At 42.2% G+C, this 14,136-nt stretch overlaps 1 protein-coding gene across 1 annotated transcript; it reads left to right on the top strand.

The window, feature by feature from the left end:
- Nucleotides 1-12,054: 12,054 nt before the first annotated feature.
- Nucleotides 12,055-13,241, top strand: LOC147456859 (uncharacterized). The gene has a single exon (XM_086513465.1). It carries the CDS (start codon nt 12,057-12,059, stop codon nt 12,720-12,722), a length of 666 nt encoding a protein of 221 aa, XP_086369591.1. The 5' UTR covers nt 12,055-12,056; the 3' UTR covers nt 12,723-13,241.
- The last annotated feature ends 895 nt before the right edge of the window (nt 13,242-14,136 follow it).

The following is a 14,136-nucleotide window of genomic DNA, read 5'->3' as shown; positions in this document are numbered from 1 at the left end:
CAAGTGCTTCATTGGGACAGTTTGCAGAGAGGTGGTTCACCAATTGGGCACCCCTTTCTTTGGACGAGACCTTGCACTGGGCCATGCATTGGACAATGATGATATGAGGATGGAAATTTGTATAGTTAGAGCTATAGTCCTAAAAGCGATATGGGTTTCTACGAATGAACAACTATTCCAGAAAAAGAATGGCTAAATGCAAAGCTCACGCTGGAAATGGATTTTGTCAAGCATGAGGAAGGGGCTTCTTGAGAAGCATAAATTTGTAGCTTGGTTTAAAGGTATGATTAGGATCAATGGTCTCAAATCCCTCAAGGGGCTGTGTGCCCATTGAATTGAACTTTTTGTACTTGTTGGAACCACTGTGCATATTATTTTGTGTTAATTCGATACAAGCTCTAATGAGCATTTCAAAAGAAAAATCAGGCAGTTAAATGAAAAGTAAGAGCTTGCCTAATTTCAAATGTAAAGAGGAGAAGTTAAAAGTCCTCTGTGGCCATCCACAATGTTAGATATCTAACAAACTCTATTAGAGAATCATTGGTGAAACTTCATAGGTGGCCAATTTAATGGGGATTAAAACAAGTAGCCTCCCCCATCTTAGAAAAAGAAAAATCCTTGTATTAATTTAGGCTCATCGGTAGGTAGAAGAGAAATTCTAAAGGACTCAAGCATGAGGTGTATCGTTACAGAACTAGGAAGGTCGAGCAGTGTTGAGTATAAATAACTGGCAATTATAGTTGTTTGCTTGCTTGAATGTAGAGTTTCAAAGTCTCTCTCTCTCTCTCTCTCTCTCTCTCTCCCACTCCCAACATAGGCTTTATTCAAACCTTCCGATTAGCCTATGCTACATGTTGCTACTTTGGTGGAAGTGAGTACTCTTAGCATGCTACTGTTTGGGTGTAGGTCAGGTCATCTTCCTTGTTTCTGCATGCTGCAACCAACATTCTTTGTTCCCTATTGTAGGATAGTGCAACCTTATTTGGAATGAAATTTTTTTTCGCCTTGTTAACTTCTGTCTCTGCGTTGCTGTATGCTACCAGCATGGCCTTATTTAACTTCATCCATCTGCGTTAACGTCCTTGTTAGCCTGGGTATGAAAAAACAAAAAAAAAACCTACATAAGAGATATATCAGAGGTAAATTGATTGAATTTGAAAGTAATTACATTTTAGTTTATTTTTGCAAAACTCACAATAATGAGTGGGTTAAATTATCAAGACCAAAACAATACAACATGCCATGCTCATGTTGAGCCAAGACAACTTTACAAGACCACAATTGCAGTGGTTGAAAGGGATGCCACCCCATGATAGAGATAGGGCGTACAAACTTACCTAGAAGTGTCTGTCATAATAACTAATATCTAATTCTCCTATATGATTTTCTCATGTTAAACTGATCATTTAATATGGGGAAGTGCCAGGGGAAAAAAAGCTAGAATATTGGTTAAGCTGGCAAATCGGCCACAGTAGGGATCCAAAGGAGGGAAAATAGGGATCCAAAGGGGGGGCCATCTGCAAAAGAGTAATGTGAAAAAATGGGCTTAAAAGACCCTAAGGTTCATCCCATTAAGACTTCCAAAATGCTAAGGTTCCAAAATTCAAAGGTTGTGTCCAATGGTTAAGCTTAGGAAATTTGCATGCTTTGTATGTGTGTTAAAAAGCCTTCCCAAGTCCTACAAAGGAGGGGGTGAGCCCAAGAAGTAGGGGATGAGAGAGAAATACACACACACACTCACAAGCTTCCTTTACACACAAGGGGAAAGAGGGACACATGTCAGCTCCCTAGCCTAGATGCCCACAAGGTGTACTCAATCCCTATTGGATGGCCATGGAGGTGGACCAATGAGAATTAGGCTAGAGTAAATGTAGTTTAATTAATCTAAAAACACTTAATAAAAGAACCAATACGAATTAAGGTCTCTAGAAGACTATTGGACAGTCTCCCAAGGGGTCCAATGAGCATTCAGCAGCCCAATGGCTTACCTGATTCCTATTGGCCAAGAGGAAAAGGGGTCCAATGAGAGTTTAGTTGCATTAATTAATTACCTAAAGCTCTCACAAAAGGGGAAAGGGGGACACATGTCAGAAGGCTATCACTTATGCTTCTTAATACTCATTGGCTAGGCCTGGAAAGGGCCAATAGGGTTGCAACATGAGCAAATAGCAATAGGGGTCGACCAAGAGAGAGAGGGGGCTGATTTTCTCAAGGCATTATCCACACATACTCACACAAACTCATGTGTGAATCAAGAAGACTCTCTCTCTCCTTCTCAAGCTTTAATGGAAAGCTTATCACCTACTTCAAGCTTGTGAGAAGGGAGGCCTACATCAACAACTCTTGGATTTGTGATGCAAATCCAACCAAGAGACAAGATTCAATGCATGCTCATCTCCTCTACCATGATAAGTACTAAGCTAAGCTATGCTAATATGAGTGATTATGTGACGAGATGTACATCTTTCTCGTAAGACTACTTCTTCTTCCTCTCAATCTAATCTCATACCCCGCTAACTCTCACCATCATCGAAGGTGCGTGAGGTGTTGGGTCTGAGACCGTGAGGGAATTGATGTTGTGTTTGATAAGTGTTTTGCTTAGTGCTTGAAGTTTCCATATTCATTGCACTAGCTGGTATTGAAGGAGCACAAAGAACTGTATTGTAAAATGTCTTTGTTGATGGGAGAAACCATAATACAAAGCCTTTTGGAGGGGGGACTAGCTCCATGTAAATCCGGTCCTCAACTGTTGTCAATTGCTTAATTTCTCTCTCTTTTGAAGTATTGTTCATGCTATGTAACTAGGTGCTATACTTTTTGTTGCTCTCTCCACCCAAGCGCTCTTGTTATTATCATTAGGAATCTCTTCTAATGAAATTCTCACTATGTTCATGCTATTTTCCGCTACATGCAAGTTACTAGACCATTAAATGTTACATTGGTATCAGAACACAAGGTTTCTCTTTTCTTGCTCAAGAAGGGAGGTCCTCAAGCTAGCTATAAATGGTTGGTATTATTAATTGCATGTGAGTAAGTAGAATAGGGATTTTTCAGCCTTGCAGTCCGCCTGCCTTTGTGCAGTTAATGGGGCATCACCGTCGAGAGCTATGGTCTTAATAGTGGAGTCCTATGGGGCTTGCCTACGGCTTAACCACTATTGAGCTATTAAAAGTTTGACAGGAGCTGGTGTTGTTTTGGTGTTGAATGACCCTCTCTTCTATTCCTTGCAATTAATGGTATTTGAGCCACGAGTATAATAGCTGGACTGCTTTTTCTAAAGGGGTAAAGGGGAGGATCAGCTAGGGCTTAAGGTGCCAAAGTACACCTAAAACGTTTACACCAAAAAGTTGTTAGAATGGCTGACAATAGTAAAGAGAGTGAAATTAATGTTGATAGCTTTGATTTTGCTAATGAACAGGCTACTATCGATGCCCCTATGCTTGTTAACTACTCTGTTTCTAGGCTTCAACAAGCCATGGCAATCCATCCCTCCAAAGTGAAGTGCAACGGCAGCTTCGTGCTGATGGGATTCTCCAAGATCCCCACCATGACAAGAGAGTACCTAGGAATCCTCCTTGTGAAACTTCCAAAAGAGGCCTCTCTCCGATTCGGGAAAAAGAAGAGGATCCATATGAAGGGCTCAAAAATTTGCTTCTTGATGATGCATCTCCTTCCCAAAGGAGAATTCAAGAGCCTCCACCAAAGGAACGAGAAAGAAGCGAGTCTCCTGCCACCTCGGGGGAGATGGCTCCACAAAGGTGACGAGATAAACGCTCTCCATCACCTCCAAAATGGAGAAGACCATGGCATGCTTCTCCACACCATATTTCAAAGAGGGATGAAAAAAAGCAAGAGAAGAAAAAGGCAAGAAAGAGGACACCCTCTTTCTCCATCTTCTTCATCCTCTTCCTCTTATGAAAGTGATGGTGAAGACAAAGAAGATCAAGGCAAGAAAAAGGCAAGAAAGAGGTCACCCTCTTCTCCATCTTCCTCAAATTCGTCATCTTCTGAAGAAAGTGATGGTGTAACTTTTGAACCATCAAAAAGAAGAGGCCCTAGGAAATCCTATGCCGCATGGAAGAGGTCATCCAAGCTCAAGAAGTTCAAAGAGGGAGAGAAGGCGGTATCTCTTTCCTTACCTACGATGGCACCTTTGGTGCTACAGACAAAGTCTTGGCCTTCATCCAACAATTCGATGCGGCCTTTGGAGATGAGGGCTTCACGGAGTCCTCTAAGCTAAGCCATGTAGCTATGCACTTTCAAAAGTCCTCCAGGCAATGGTGGTCTAGCCTACGGGCCAACAGTGAAGCTCCACGAACATGGAAAGCTTTAAGAGCTTCCAGTATGAAGCAGTTTTTGGGCACCGATGCCAAAGACAAAGTACTCACCGAATGGTGAAGCTTGAAGCTCTCTCCTTATGAATCCATTCACAAAATGTAGACAAGTTTTGGGACCTACAACTCAAAGCCACTATCTTCAAAAAGTTGGATTTTGGAGAGCAAAAGCAACAATTTTGTGCGGGCTTAATTGAAGAAATGGCGGAGTATGTCAACTCCCAAAGGCCACACACCATATCGGCGGTTATACACCATACTATGGTGGCTTCTCAAATCAATTTCCAAACAAGGGCTAAGAGAAATTATAACCCCATGGAAAACAAGGGTTCCAATGAGCCTAAGGTGAAGGACAATGTCCAAAAGTCTCCTAAGGGCAATTCCAACAAAGCTAAGGAGAAGGAAGTTTACAAAGGCAAAAAAAAAACTCTCTCCTAAAGAGCTTGAGCGTTATCGCAAGGATAACCGATGTTTCAAGTGCGGCGAGCAAGGGCATGCGTATCGTGCTTGTCCCCAAAAGAACACCTGCCATGAACCTCCTAGAGCTACCTTGGTCAAAATCCAAGAGGAGGAAACTCACCACAAAGGATCTCCTCTATGCCATGCTTGGGGAAAGGTAAGAGAACATGATGCTTTTATTCTCTTTGACCCTGGTTCTACTCACAATTTCATATCCACAGAGTTGGCCACCAAGCTAGGCATACAAGCTTACGAGATGGGAGATGTCCTACCTGCAGACGGTGCTTTCAAGGGGCAAGAAGCTTCACTCATTCCCTTAATGAGGAAATTGAGGCTCCATGTCCAAAGCTATGTGGACAAAGAGAACTTCTTTATCTCTCCTCTCAAGCATGAGGATGTAATCCTAGGGGCACCATGGTTTGATCGCATGGCTACCATGTTAAATTCCCTGAAATAAGAATCTACTTTAGGTTCAGAAACAAAGATATGTACATAGATGCCAAGCAAATGGGTAACACCATACCCATTGTACATACACAAGCTTTCAATAAGTCAATTATCCAATTTTCTCAAAGGGTTTCAAGATGTCTTTATTGACGACATCCCTTGTGAGCTACCTCCTAAACGAGGCAATGATGACCATGCAATTGAACTTCTTCCAGGAAGTTCACAGCCTAATAAACCTCCTTATAGAGTTTCTCAAGCTTGAAAAGAGGAGATTATGCGGCAAGTGCATGAGTTAGTTGAGAAGGGCATGGTTAGGCCTAGCTCATCTCCATCTTGTTCTCCTGTGCTATTAGTGCAAAAGAAAGACGGCACATATCATATGTGTGTCAATTATAGAGCACTAAATAGGATCACTATCAAGAATAGGTTTCCCGTTCCACGGGTAGAAGACCTATTTGATAAGCTACAAGGATCCACCTACTTCAGTAGGATTGACCTAAAAAATGGCTATCATCAAATAAGGATAGTTGATCAAGACATTGTAAAGACCCCATTTCGCACTACGTTTGGAGTTTACGAATACGTTGTCATGCCTTTTGGCTTGACCAATGCACCAACCGCATTCAACCGCTTGATGGAGAAGCTATTTAGGCCTCACCAAACCTTTACTAGAGTGTTCTTTGATGATATCATCATCTACTCTAATTCATTAGACGAACACAAGCAACAACTCCAGGTAATATTTCAAGTTCTAAGAGAGAATAAACTTTATGTTAATCGAAAGAAAAGTGAATTTTTCTTACAAGAGATTCAAACACTATATTAGAGAGTTTGAGACTTTAGAGCCATTGTGGGAATTACCAATGTCTTGAAGATTTGGCCATGTGGAAAATTCTCAAATACTTTTTTAAGGCCAAAGACTTCCATAAGGTAGTACCTGAAAAGCTCTTCCAGACCATGCTCTCAAAAATTTGGCTAAGATTTGGCCATTGGTCAAATCTTAAGCTTCTTTTGAAAATGGGAATTGGGAGATTCCCAAATTGAATAATATGGTGTTTTCAATATTTAGGTCACATTATCTCTCAAGATGGCATCCAAATGGATCCATCAAAATTAGAGGTAATAAAAGGATGGCCTAAACCAAGGAATCTTCATGAACTAAGAAGCTTTATAGGTATGTGTGCATACTATAGATGCTTCATAGAAAAGATTGCACTAATAGCAGGACCATTACATGACCTAACAAAGAAAAACGTTAGCCACACATGGTCTGCCAAGGAGAACAATTCTTTCAAAAAGCTTAAAGAAAATCTTATCTCTCAACCTGTGCTTACACTACTGGATCTCTCAAAGCCATTTGAGGTCCAATGTGATGCTTGTGGTGATTGCCTTGGAGCTGTTTTGCTCCAAGAAGGACACACCATAGCCTATGAAAGTCGAAGGCTTGATCCTGTTGAGCAAGCTCTAGGCATATATGAAAAGGAACTCCTCGCAGTTCTACATGCCTTAGACTCACGGAAGCACTATTTATTGGGGACTCCTTTCATTCTGTGAACGGATCACCAAAGTCTTAAGTACTTCATGACGCAAACAAAGCTCTTCGACAAACAAATGAGGTGGGAAATTTTCCTTTCACAATTTCATTTTCATATTGCTCACATGACTGGCAAGCATAATCAACTAGCCGATGCACTCTCAAGACGGCCGAGAGTGAATGCAGTTTCCATAGCAACTCAGGATGATCTATCTTCTATGATAGATGAGTATGCTATTGATCCCGATTTTAGAGATGTGATTTTGGCCATTGCACTAGGGAAGAAAGAGGAACCATTTACTTTACAAGATGGTTATCTTCTCTATGGCAATAGACTATGCGTTACTAACTCACTCCGTATGAAAGTATTGTATGAATATCATGCTCCTCCTTATGAGAGGCATAGAGGGATTAAGTCTACCCTAAAGGGGATTGAAACATATTTCCATTGGCCTACCATGAAAGCGAACATACAAGAGTATGTCTCTAAATGTGTGGTATGCCAAAAGACGAAGTTTGATAGAGGGAAGCAACCTGGATTGCCTCAACCTTTGCCAATCCCTAATTCACCATGGGAGAGCATATCCATGGATTTTATCTTTGGATTGCCTAAGTCTATCCATGGGAATACAAGAATATGGACGATAGTAGACATGTTCAGTAAACAAGCTAATTTTATACGTGTCAAAAAGACTATCAAAGCCCATCAAATGAAAACCCTCTTCATTTCACAAATCTTCAAGTACCATGGCTTGCTAATGTTCATAGTGTCAGATAGAGATCCTAGAATGATGAGTAATTTTTGGAAGGGTCTCTTTGAGAATCTAGGAACAAGGCTAAACTTCTCTTCGGCCTATCACCCGCAAACGGATGGCCAAAGTGAAATAGCTAACCTAACAATTCTCGATCTACTAAAAACCTATGTAACGGAAGTAGATCAAAGATCCCAATGGGAGAAGTACTTACCCTTAGTGGAGTATGCCTATAATAATACTGTACATACTTCCACTGGAAAAGCAACTTTGGAGGTAATTGAGGGAAGATCAAGAAGTCCCGTGCTACTTAAGGTACACGGGAAGATCTTCGCTGCAGATCAGTATAATCGAGACCTACAAGAATCTTTCCAAAAGATTAAGGATGCTATCTCTATCTCACAGCAAAGGGAAAAGGCTGCTGCTGACAAGCACAAAAGAGTCCAAGCCTTTAAAGAAAATGATTGGGTCTTACTCAAATTTCCCAAGGCTCAATTAAGGCACACGACGGGCAAGAATCCTACTAGACACCAAAAGTACTATGCTAGGTTAGCAAAAACGGTACTACGGTCCCTTCCAGATTCTTAGGCCAATCAATGAAATGGCCATTGGCTCATACACAATGCTTTCCATGTGAGCCTACTAAAGCCTTACAAAGGAGAGCCACCCCAAGAACCAACTATTGAAGACCCACCCAAGATCGAGGAGAGCCACCCCAAGAACCAATTATTGAAGACCCACCCAAGATAGAGGACCAAGAAGAGGTGCTGCAACCCGAGTCCATTCTCCGACATGAAGACAAGGTACTAAGAGGTGGTAAGATTATCTGATGATATCTTATTAAGTTTAAGAATTATCATTTTGAAGATGCTAAATGAATGCAAGGCATACAATCAAAGGATAACCTAAACCTTGTCAATGCTTCCCAAGAGTAAGCAAATGTACAAATATTAAAAATGAACAAAGTTTTTGTCTTATAAGACTCTCTTTTTCTTTATTGTGCACAAAAATGAAGTAGTATGCATGATTAGATCAGGTTTGCGGGGAGACAACGTCTCTCGAACACCAAGTAGAGCTTGTCACTCTACTATAAAATATTGATAGGACTAATGTTCAAACATTCTTGTGGCAGCTTAGGCTCTCAAGCGCCAAATGGACTAGTCATCCATTCTGCAATGATGTCGTAGGGTAACATAGTGATCCTCTACCTGCTAGGAAAAGGACTAATGAATATGCTTTATCTTCTCTACCCCATAGTCGAGGACGACTATGATTTCAAGAGAGAGGTAATGTCATAATAACTCATATATAATTCTCCTAAATGATTTTCTCATGTTAAACTGATCATTTAATATGGGGAAGTGCCAGGGGAGAAAAAGCTAGAATATTCGTTAAGCTGGCAGACCGGCCACAATAGGGATCCAAAGGAGGAAAAATAGGGATTCAAAGGGGGGGCCATCTGCAAAAAAATAATGTGCAAAAATGGGCTTAAAAGACCCTAAGGTTCATCCCATTAAGACTTCCAAAATGCTAAGGTTCCAAAATTCAAAGGTTGTGTCTAATGGTTAAGCTTAGGAAATTTGGATGCTTTGTATGTGTGTTAAACATCCTTCCCAAGTCCTACAAAGGAGGGGGTGAGCCCAAGAAGTAGGGGATGAGAGAGAAATACACATACACACACTCACAAGCTTCCTTTACACACAAGGGGAAAGAGGAACACATGTCAGCTCCCTAGCCCAGATGCCCATAAGGTGTACTCAATCCCTATTGGATGGCCATGGAGGTGGACCAATGAGAATTAGGCTAGAGTAAATGTAGTTTAATTAATCTAAAAACACTTAATAAAAGAACCAATACGAATTAAGGTCTCTAGAAGACTATTGGACAGTCTCCCAAGGGGTCCAATGAGCATTCAGTAGCCTAATGGCTTGCCTGATTCCTATTGGCCAGGAGGCAAAGGGATCCAATGAGAGTTTAGTTGCATTTATTAATTACCTAAAGCTCTCACAAAGGGGAAAGGGGGACACATGTCAGAAGGCTATCACTTATGCTTCTTAATACTCATTGGCTAAGCCTGGAAAGGGCCAATAGGGTTGCATCATGAGCAAATAGCAAGAGGGGTCGACCAAGAGAGAGAGGGGGGACTGATTTTCTCAAGGCATTATCCACACAAACTCATGTGTGAAGCAAGAAGACTCTCTCTCTCTCTCTCTCTCTCTCTCTCCTTCTCAAGCTTTAATGGAAAGCTTATCACCTGCTCCAAGCTTGTGAGAAGGGAGGCCTACACCAATAACTCTTTGCTTTGTGATGCAAATCCAACCAAGAGCCAAGCTTCAATGCATACTTACCTCCTCTACTATGCTAATTACTAAGCTAAGCTATGCTAATATGAGTGATTATGTGAGGAGATGTACATCTTTCTCGTAAGAGTACTCCTTCTTCCTCTCAATCTACTCTCATACCCCGCTAGCTCTCACCATCTTCGAAGGTGTGTGAGGTCTTGGGTCCAAGACTGTGAGGGAATTGAGGTTGTGTTTGATAAGTGTTTTTCTAAGTGCTTGAAGTTTCCATCTTCATTGCACTAGCTAGCATTGAAGAACACAAAGAATTGTATTGTAAAATGTCTCTCTTGATGGGAGAAACCATAATACAAAGCCTTTTGGAGGAGGAACCGGCTCCATGGAAATCCGGTCCTCAATTGTTGTCAATTGTCTTATTTCTCTCTCTTTTGAAGTATTGTTCATGCTATCTAACTAGTTGTTATACTTTTTGTTGCTCTTTTCACCCAAACACTCTTGTTATTCTCATTAGGAATCTATTCTAATAAAATGCTCACTATGTTCATGCTATTTTCCGCTACACACAAGTTACTAGACCATTAAATGTTATAGGGTCAGTCATTGTTGTGCCACAAGCAGTGTTCCACTTATCCGTGGTCATTCGTTTACCAATGACAATAATCGCCCCCCTGCTTTCTTGAGTTAAACCTGTGAACCTAGCTATTCCCATTGTATTTTCAAACACTCGACAGTTTCTCGCCTTTGAGATCTGTTTAAAGAAGCAAAATCAAACAATTTGAGTTACGATAAGGATCTCTTAGCTCTTGAACACCTTCCCTCCCAGGAAAAGATCATAGGTTGAGTTAGATTTCCTCATATTAATAATTACCCCCCCATCCTTTGGTGTGTGATGGTACCTATGGCCTATGGAAGGCCCCTCTCTCTCTATACTCTCATTTAATAAGGCTCGAAAAAAAGTGCCCCACAAGCAACACGATACGTTGGATTGTTTTTGGCCTCATGAGCTTCTTCTACCTTAGGGACTGCCTAGACCTTTATACTCTCAATCGAGGTGGCGAGCCTCCATTGGTTTAAGAAAAGGCGCTCAGTTTTCAGACCGTCCACAGGAACGGGCAGCCTTCCCTCCTGGGCCCCTCGTCACTATATGACACGGCTCCCCAGCCAGGGGGGGGATCTATGGTGGGAAAGAGAAACGCAAATCGGAGCAAAAATGGTACCCCGAGTTCAGTCCTAGTTCATCCCCTAGTTCACCCGCTTCATAGGGTGTGGGTCGAACCCGAGACGTCTCGGTTTGCCACACGAATGTCTTACCACCACGCTCGCGCGTCGCTGCCCATGTTGGCATGGCACATGATCACACCCTAGTTTACCCGGCCCTAGTTCACCCTTAGTTCACCCACCCCTAGTTCATCCCTAGTTTACCCCGATCCGATGGCTGAGATTAAAGCTGCCTCGCCCCCCCTAAAATTGGGCCCTAGATCCCCTCTGAGCCAGAGCTGTGCCATATAGTGACGAGGCCCTCGAGACAGAGGCAAGTCCGGGTACTTTTGGGCGCTGAACACGGACAAGCGTTTGATCTCTTGCCCTCGTCTGCAGCAGCGAATGAAATTCCCTGCTTCAATCACTGAGGTTTTATCTGGAAGGTGAAGGCGCGCCGAAGCAGGTGCTATACGCAGGCTAGCAGCATGGCCGGTGAAGATGAATTTGGCCTCTGGCAGCCGCTGGTAGAAGTGGTGCCTGGTGTTGTTTCCAAATTTCATGGGAAGACAATCGATAGGAAGGTTGCGTCCTTCCTCTTGAAACAAGTGTTTCTTGAAGCCCAGAAGGTTGGGAAGTGTTTTTCAGGTGGTGGTGAGATGAGCAAGGAATTGGAATACAGGCCTGTCATGTGCTCTCTGCTTGCTGCTTTGGGAAACCTGGCCCCTCGGCTTGGCGAACTACTTGATGGGGAGGACCCTAAGCACAAGGACCGGCATGTCATGGTGGGACTAGAGCAAACCATCGTAGGCATAGATATCGACATGATGGATGAAGGGTCGGAACAATCTCAACAACTCGCCTCGTCTTTCATGTCAGAGGGCTCGGATTTGTCAGGATGGAGCTTTTGTGGGGCTAGTTTTTGTCATGAAGATGTACAAATTTGAAAGTTCATGAAGTAGTTGATGTGCGGTGCTACTTGGCCAATCTGACTTCGCGTAAGCAGCCAAAGCTGCCAGGTGCTGTTTTTGAGATGAAGTGTTTTGTGGATTGGCTAGGAAAAGCTCTTTACCAGAGTGCCTACCATGCATGTATAGCTGCAATGCAAAACATTGATCATGGGAGGTGCAAGAAGGTCCATGTAGTCGTGCTTGGGATTGGTTGGCTTGGTGTTGCTGAAGTTGATCCAGTTGGCACCCTGGAGATAGGGCAGAAGAACAAGATTTCTCTGGAGGCTGTTGCAGCCTTCAAAAAACAGGTGGTTGTCAAGTGTGAGCAGCTAAAGAAAAAGGGGAAGACACAAGAAGCAGATTTTCTCTCGACGAAGTATAACCTTGATGACAAGGCATTGCTTCAGTGGTTTGAGAGAGAAATCAACTGCAACATGAACCTTAAGGCCAAAGCACTTAATATGACGTCTAGTTCAAGTCGCTTATATGAGCCATTCTTCAGCAAGAGAGCTAAGATCCTTGTGGGGAAAGTGACATACAGGAGGCTCACAATCCCCATGTTGCGTTTCCCAGTCAAGGAGGGCGATTTCTTGCAAGATGACTTGCTAGCTATTTGTGGCATTGCCAGAATTCTTTATGGCGACAGTGTCATTGAATGGAAATTGTCTGTTGTCCAAGCTCTTGCATCCCAGCGCCAACAGGAGCTAGTTGATGAATTTGAAGCCCTCATTAAGAAAACTGAGGGGTGACCTTTAACTTACTCAGTAGATATATGCTAGCCATATAAGTGTAAAATGCTTTTAAATAACCTTTTGTAAGGGTTGCCTCATAAAGATGCTCAATCTATTGTTTGTAAGACTTTGACCCTCCTGTCTAGGAGCCCGAAAATAGTGATGCCTCTTGATAAATGTTTCTCTCAAATGACTTTGGATCTTCATGTGTGTACATGGATCTATATGTATAAGTATTTGAGTGTATGCAAAAGAAATCAGGAAGTGTGCGCGTATAGAAGTGAATCATGTGCCACCTGCGTTAGGTATGCAAAAGAGGAAATCCGGTTGTGTATTCGGATTTTATTTGTATATGCTTCAGAGGGAGTCAACAGGGTGTGCTTGAAGGGTTGATCAAGAGGAGCCTTCCGCTAGCAATATGAAGATTTGAAATGGCTGGAGGCCTCTTTATTTGTTGGCACTCCTTACTTGCATGGAGTGATATAGGCGTGGAGCCTATGAAATGTTGTACACAATTCTTAAACTTGTCGAAGCTATTTTAAGATGCTACTTTTCAGAGTTCCTTTTGAGCCACACTTCAAATAAAAATAGCTTTTGTGTAATGCCGATAGCAGTAGCGCAAGGAGATTCAAGCAAGTAGGAGAGCAAGGTATGTTGCTATAGTTCACTACTACAATTGTGTGTGTGTGTGTGTGTGTGTGTGTGTGTGTGAGAGAGAGAGAGAGAGAGAGAGAGAGAGAGAAGATGAAGAGAATTTAAACTTAGGAAACTATCCTAAGAGACCTTAAAGAGCTATCCTACGAGGAGAGTTGAACTCAAGACCTGTTATTCAAGAGGAAAATAGCATAACCAATCTACCACACTTGAGAGAGAGAGAGAGAGAGAGAGAGAGAGAGAGAGAGAGAGAGAGTACATCATTATAAAAATGTAATATTAGAGAGCATTTCTGAGAGAGAGAGAGAGAGAGAGAGATGAAATGATATATTAACGTCTTCAAATGGCCAAAACGATCGATGAGAACAATCTGTTACAAGCTGGTGAATCTGATACCATGTCTGGGTACAAAAAAGAGATGCTAAAGTGAATCTAGAAGTGCTACAAGCTAGAACTGTGTGGGATATGTATGATCACTGATACGTTGGGTGCCCAATACAAGAGGGTGATATAATGGGTCATGAATCTATCCTCATTTGTACTCTAGATATCGAGACAATATGGCTTGAATCCTCTATTGTAGTCTCTGTTGATGCTGTGAAGCTCTTCTCCTCAGTTGCAAGCATCTTGATCTCCCTAGTTGTCACGTGCACATGGCTATGTGTGCCACGTGGACATGCTTCATCGACTTCCATAGCCAGTTTTCTCCTTCTTCCTAGATATGAGTGTCTAGAATTCTATGAGGATTAGTACCGGTAATTTTGTGAGCCCGCCATTG

This window comes from Adiantum capillus-veneris, chromosome 5, assembly GCF_014529385.1.
Source record: "Adiantum capillus-veneris isolate H3 chromosome 5, ASM1452938v2, whole genome shotgun sequence".
NCBI lineage: Eukaryota > Viridiplantae > Streptophyta > Polypodiopsida > Polypodiales > Pteridaceae > Adiantum > Adiantum capillus-veneris.
This window is presented reverse-complemented; position numbering and strand designations above follow the sequence as displayed.

What these genes read in the sequence shown, in the direction of transcription:
- LOC147456859 (XM_086513465.1), top strand. Translation starts at nt 12,057, where the DNA reads ATGAAGTGTTTTGTGGATTGGCTAGGAAAAGCTCTTTACCAGAGTGCC.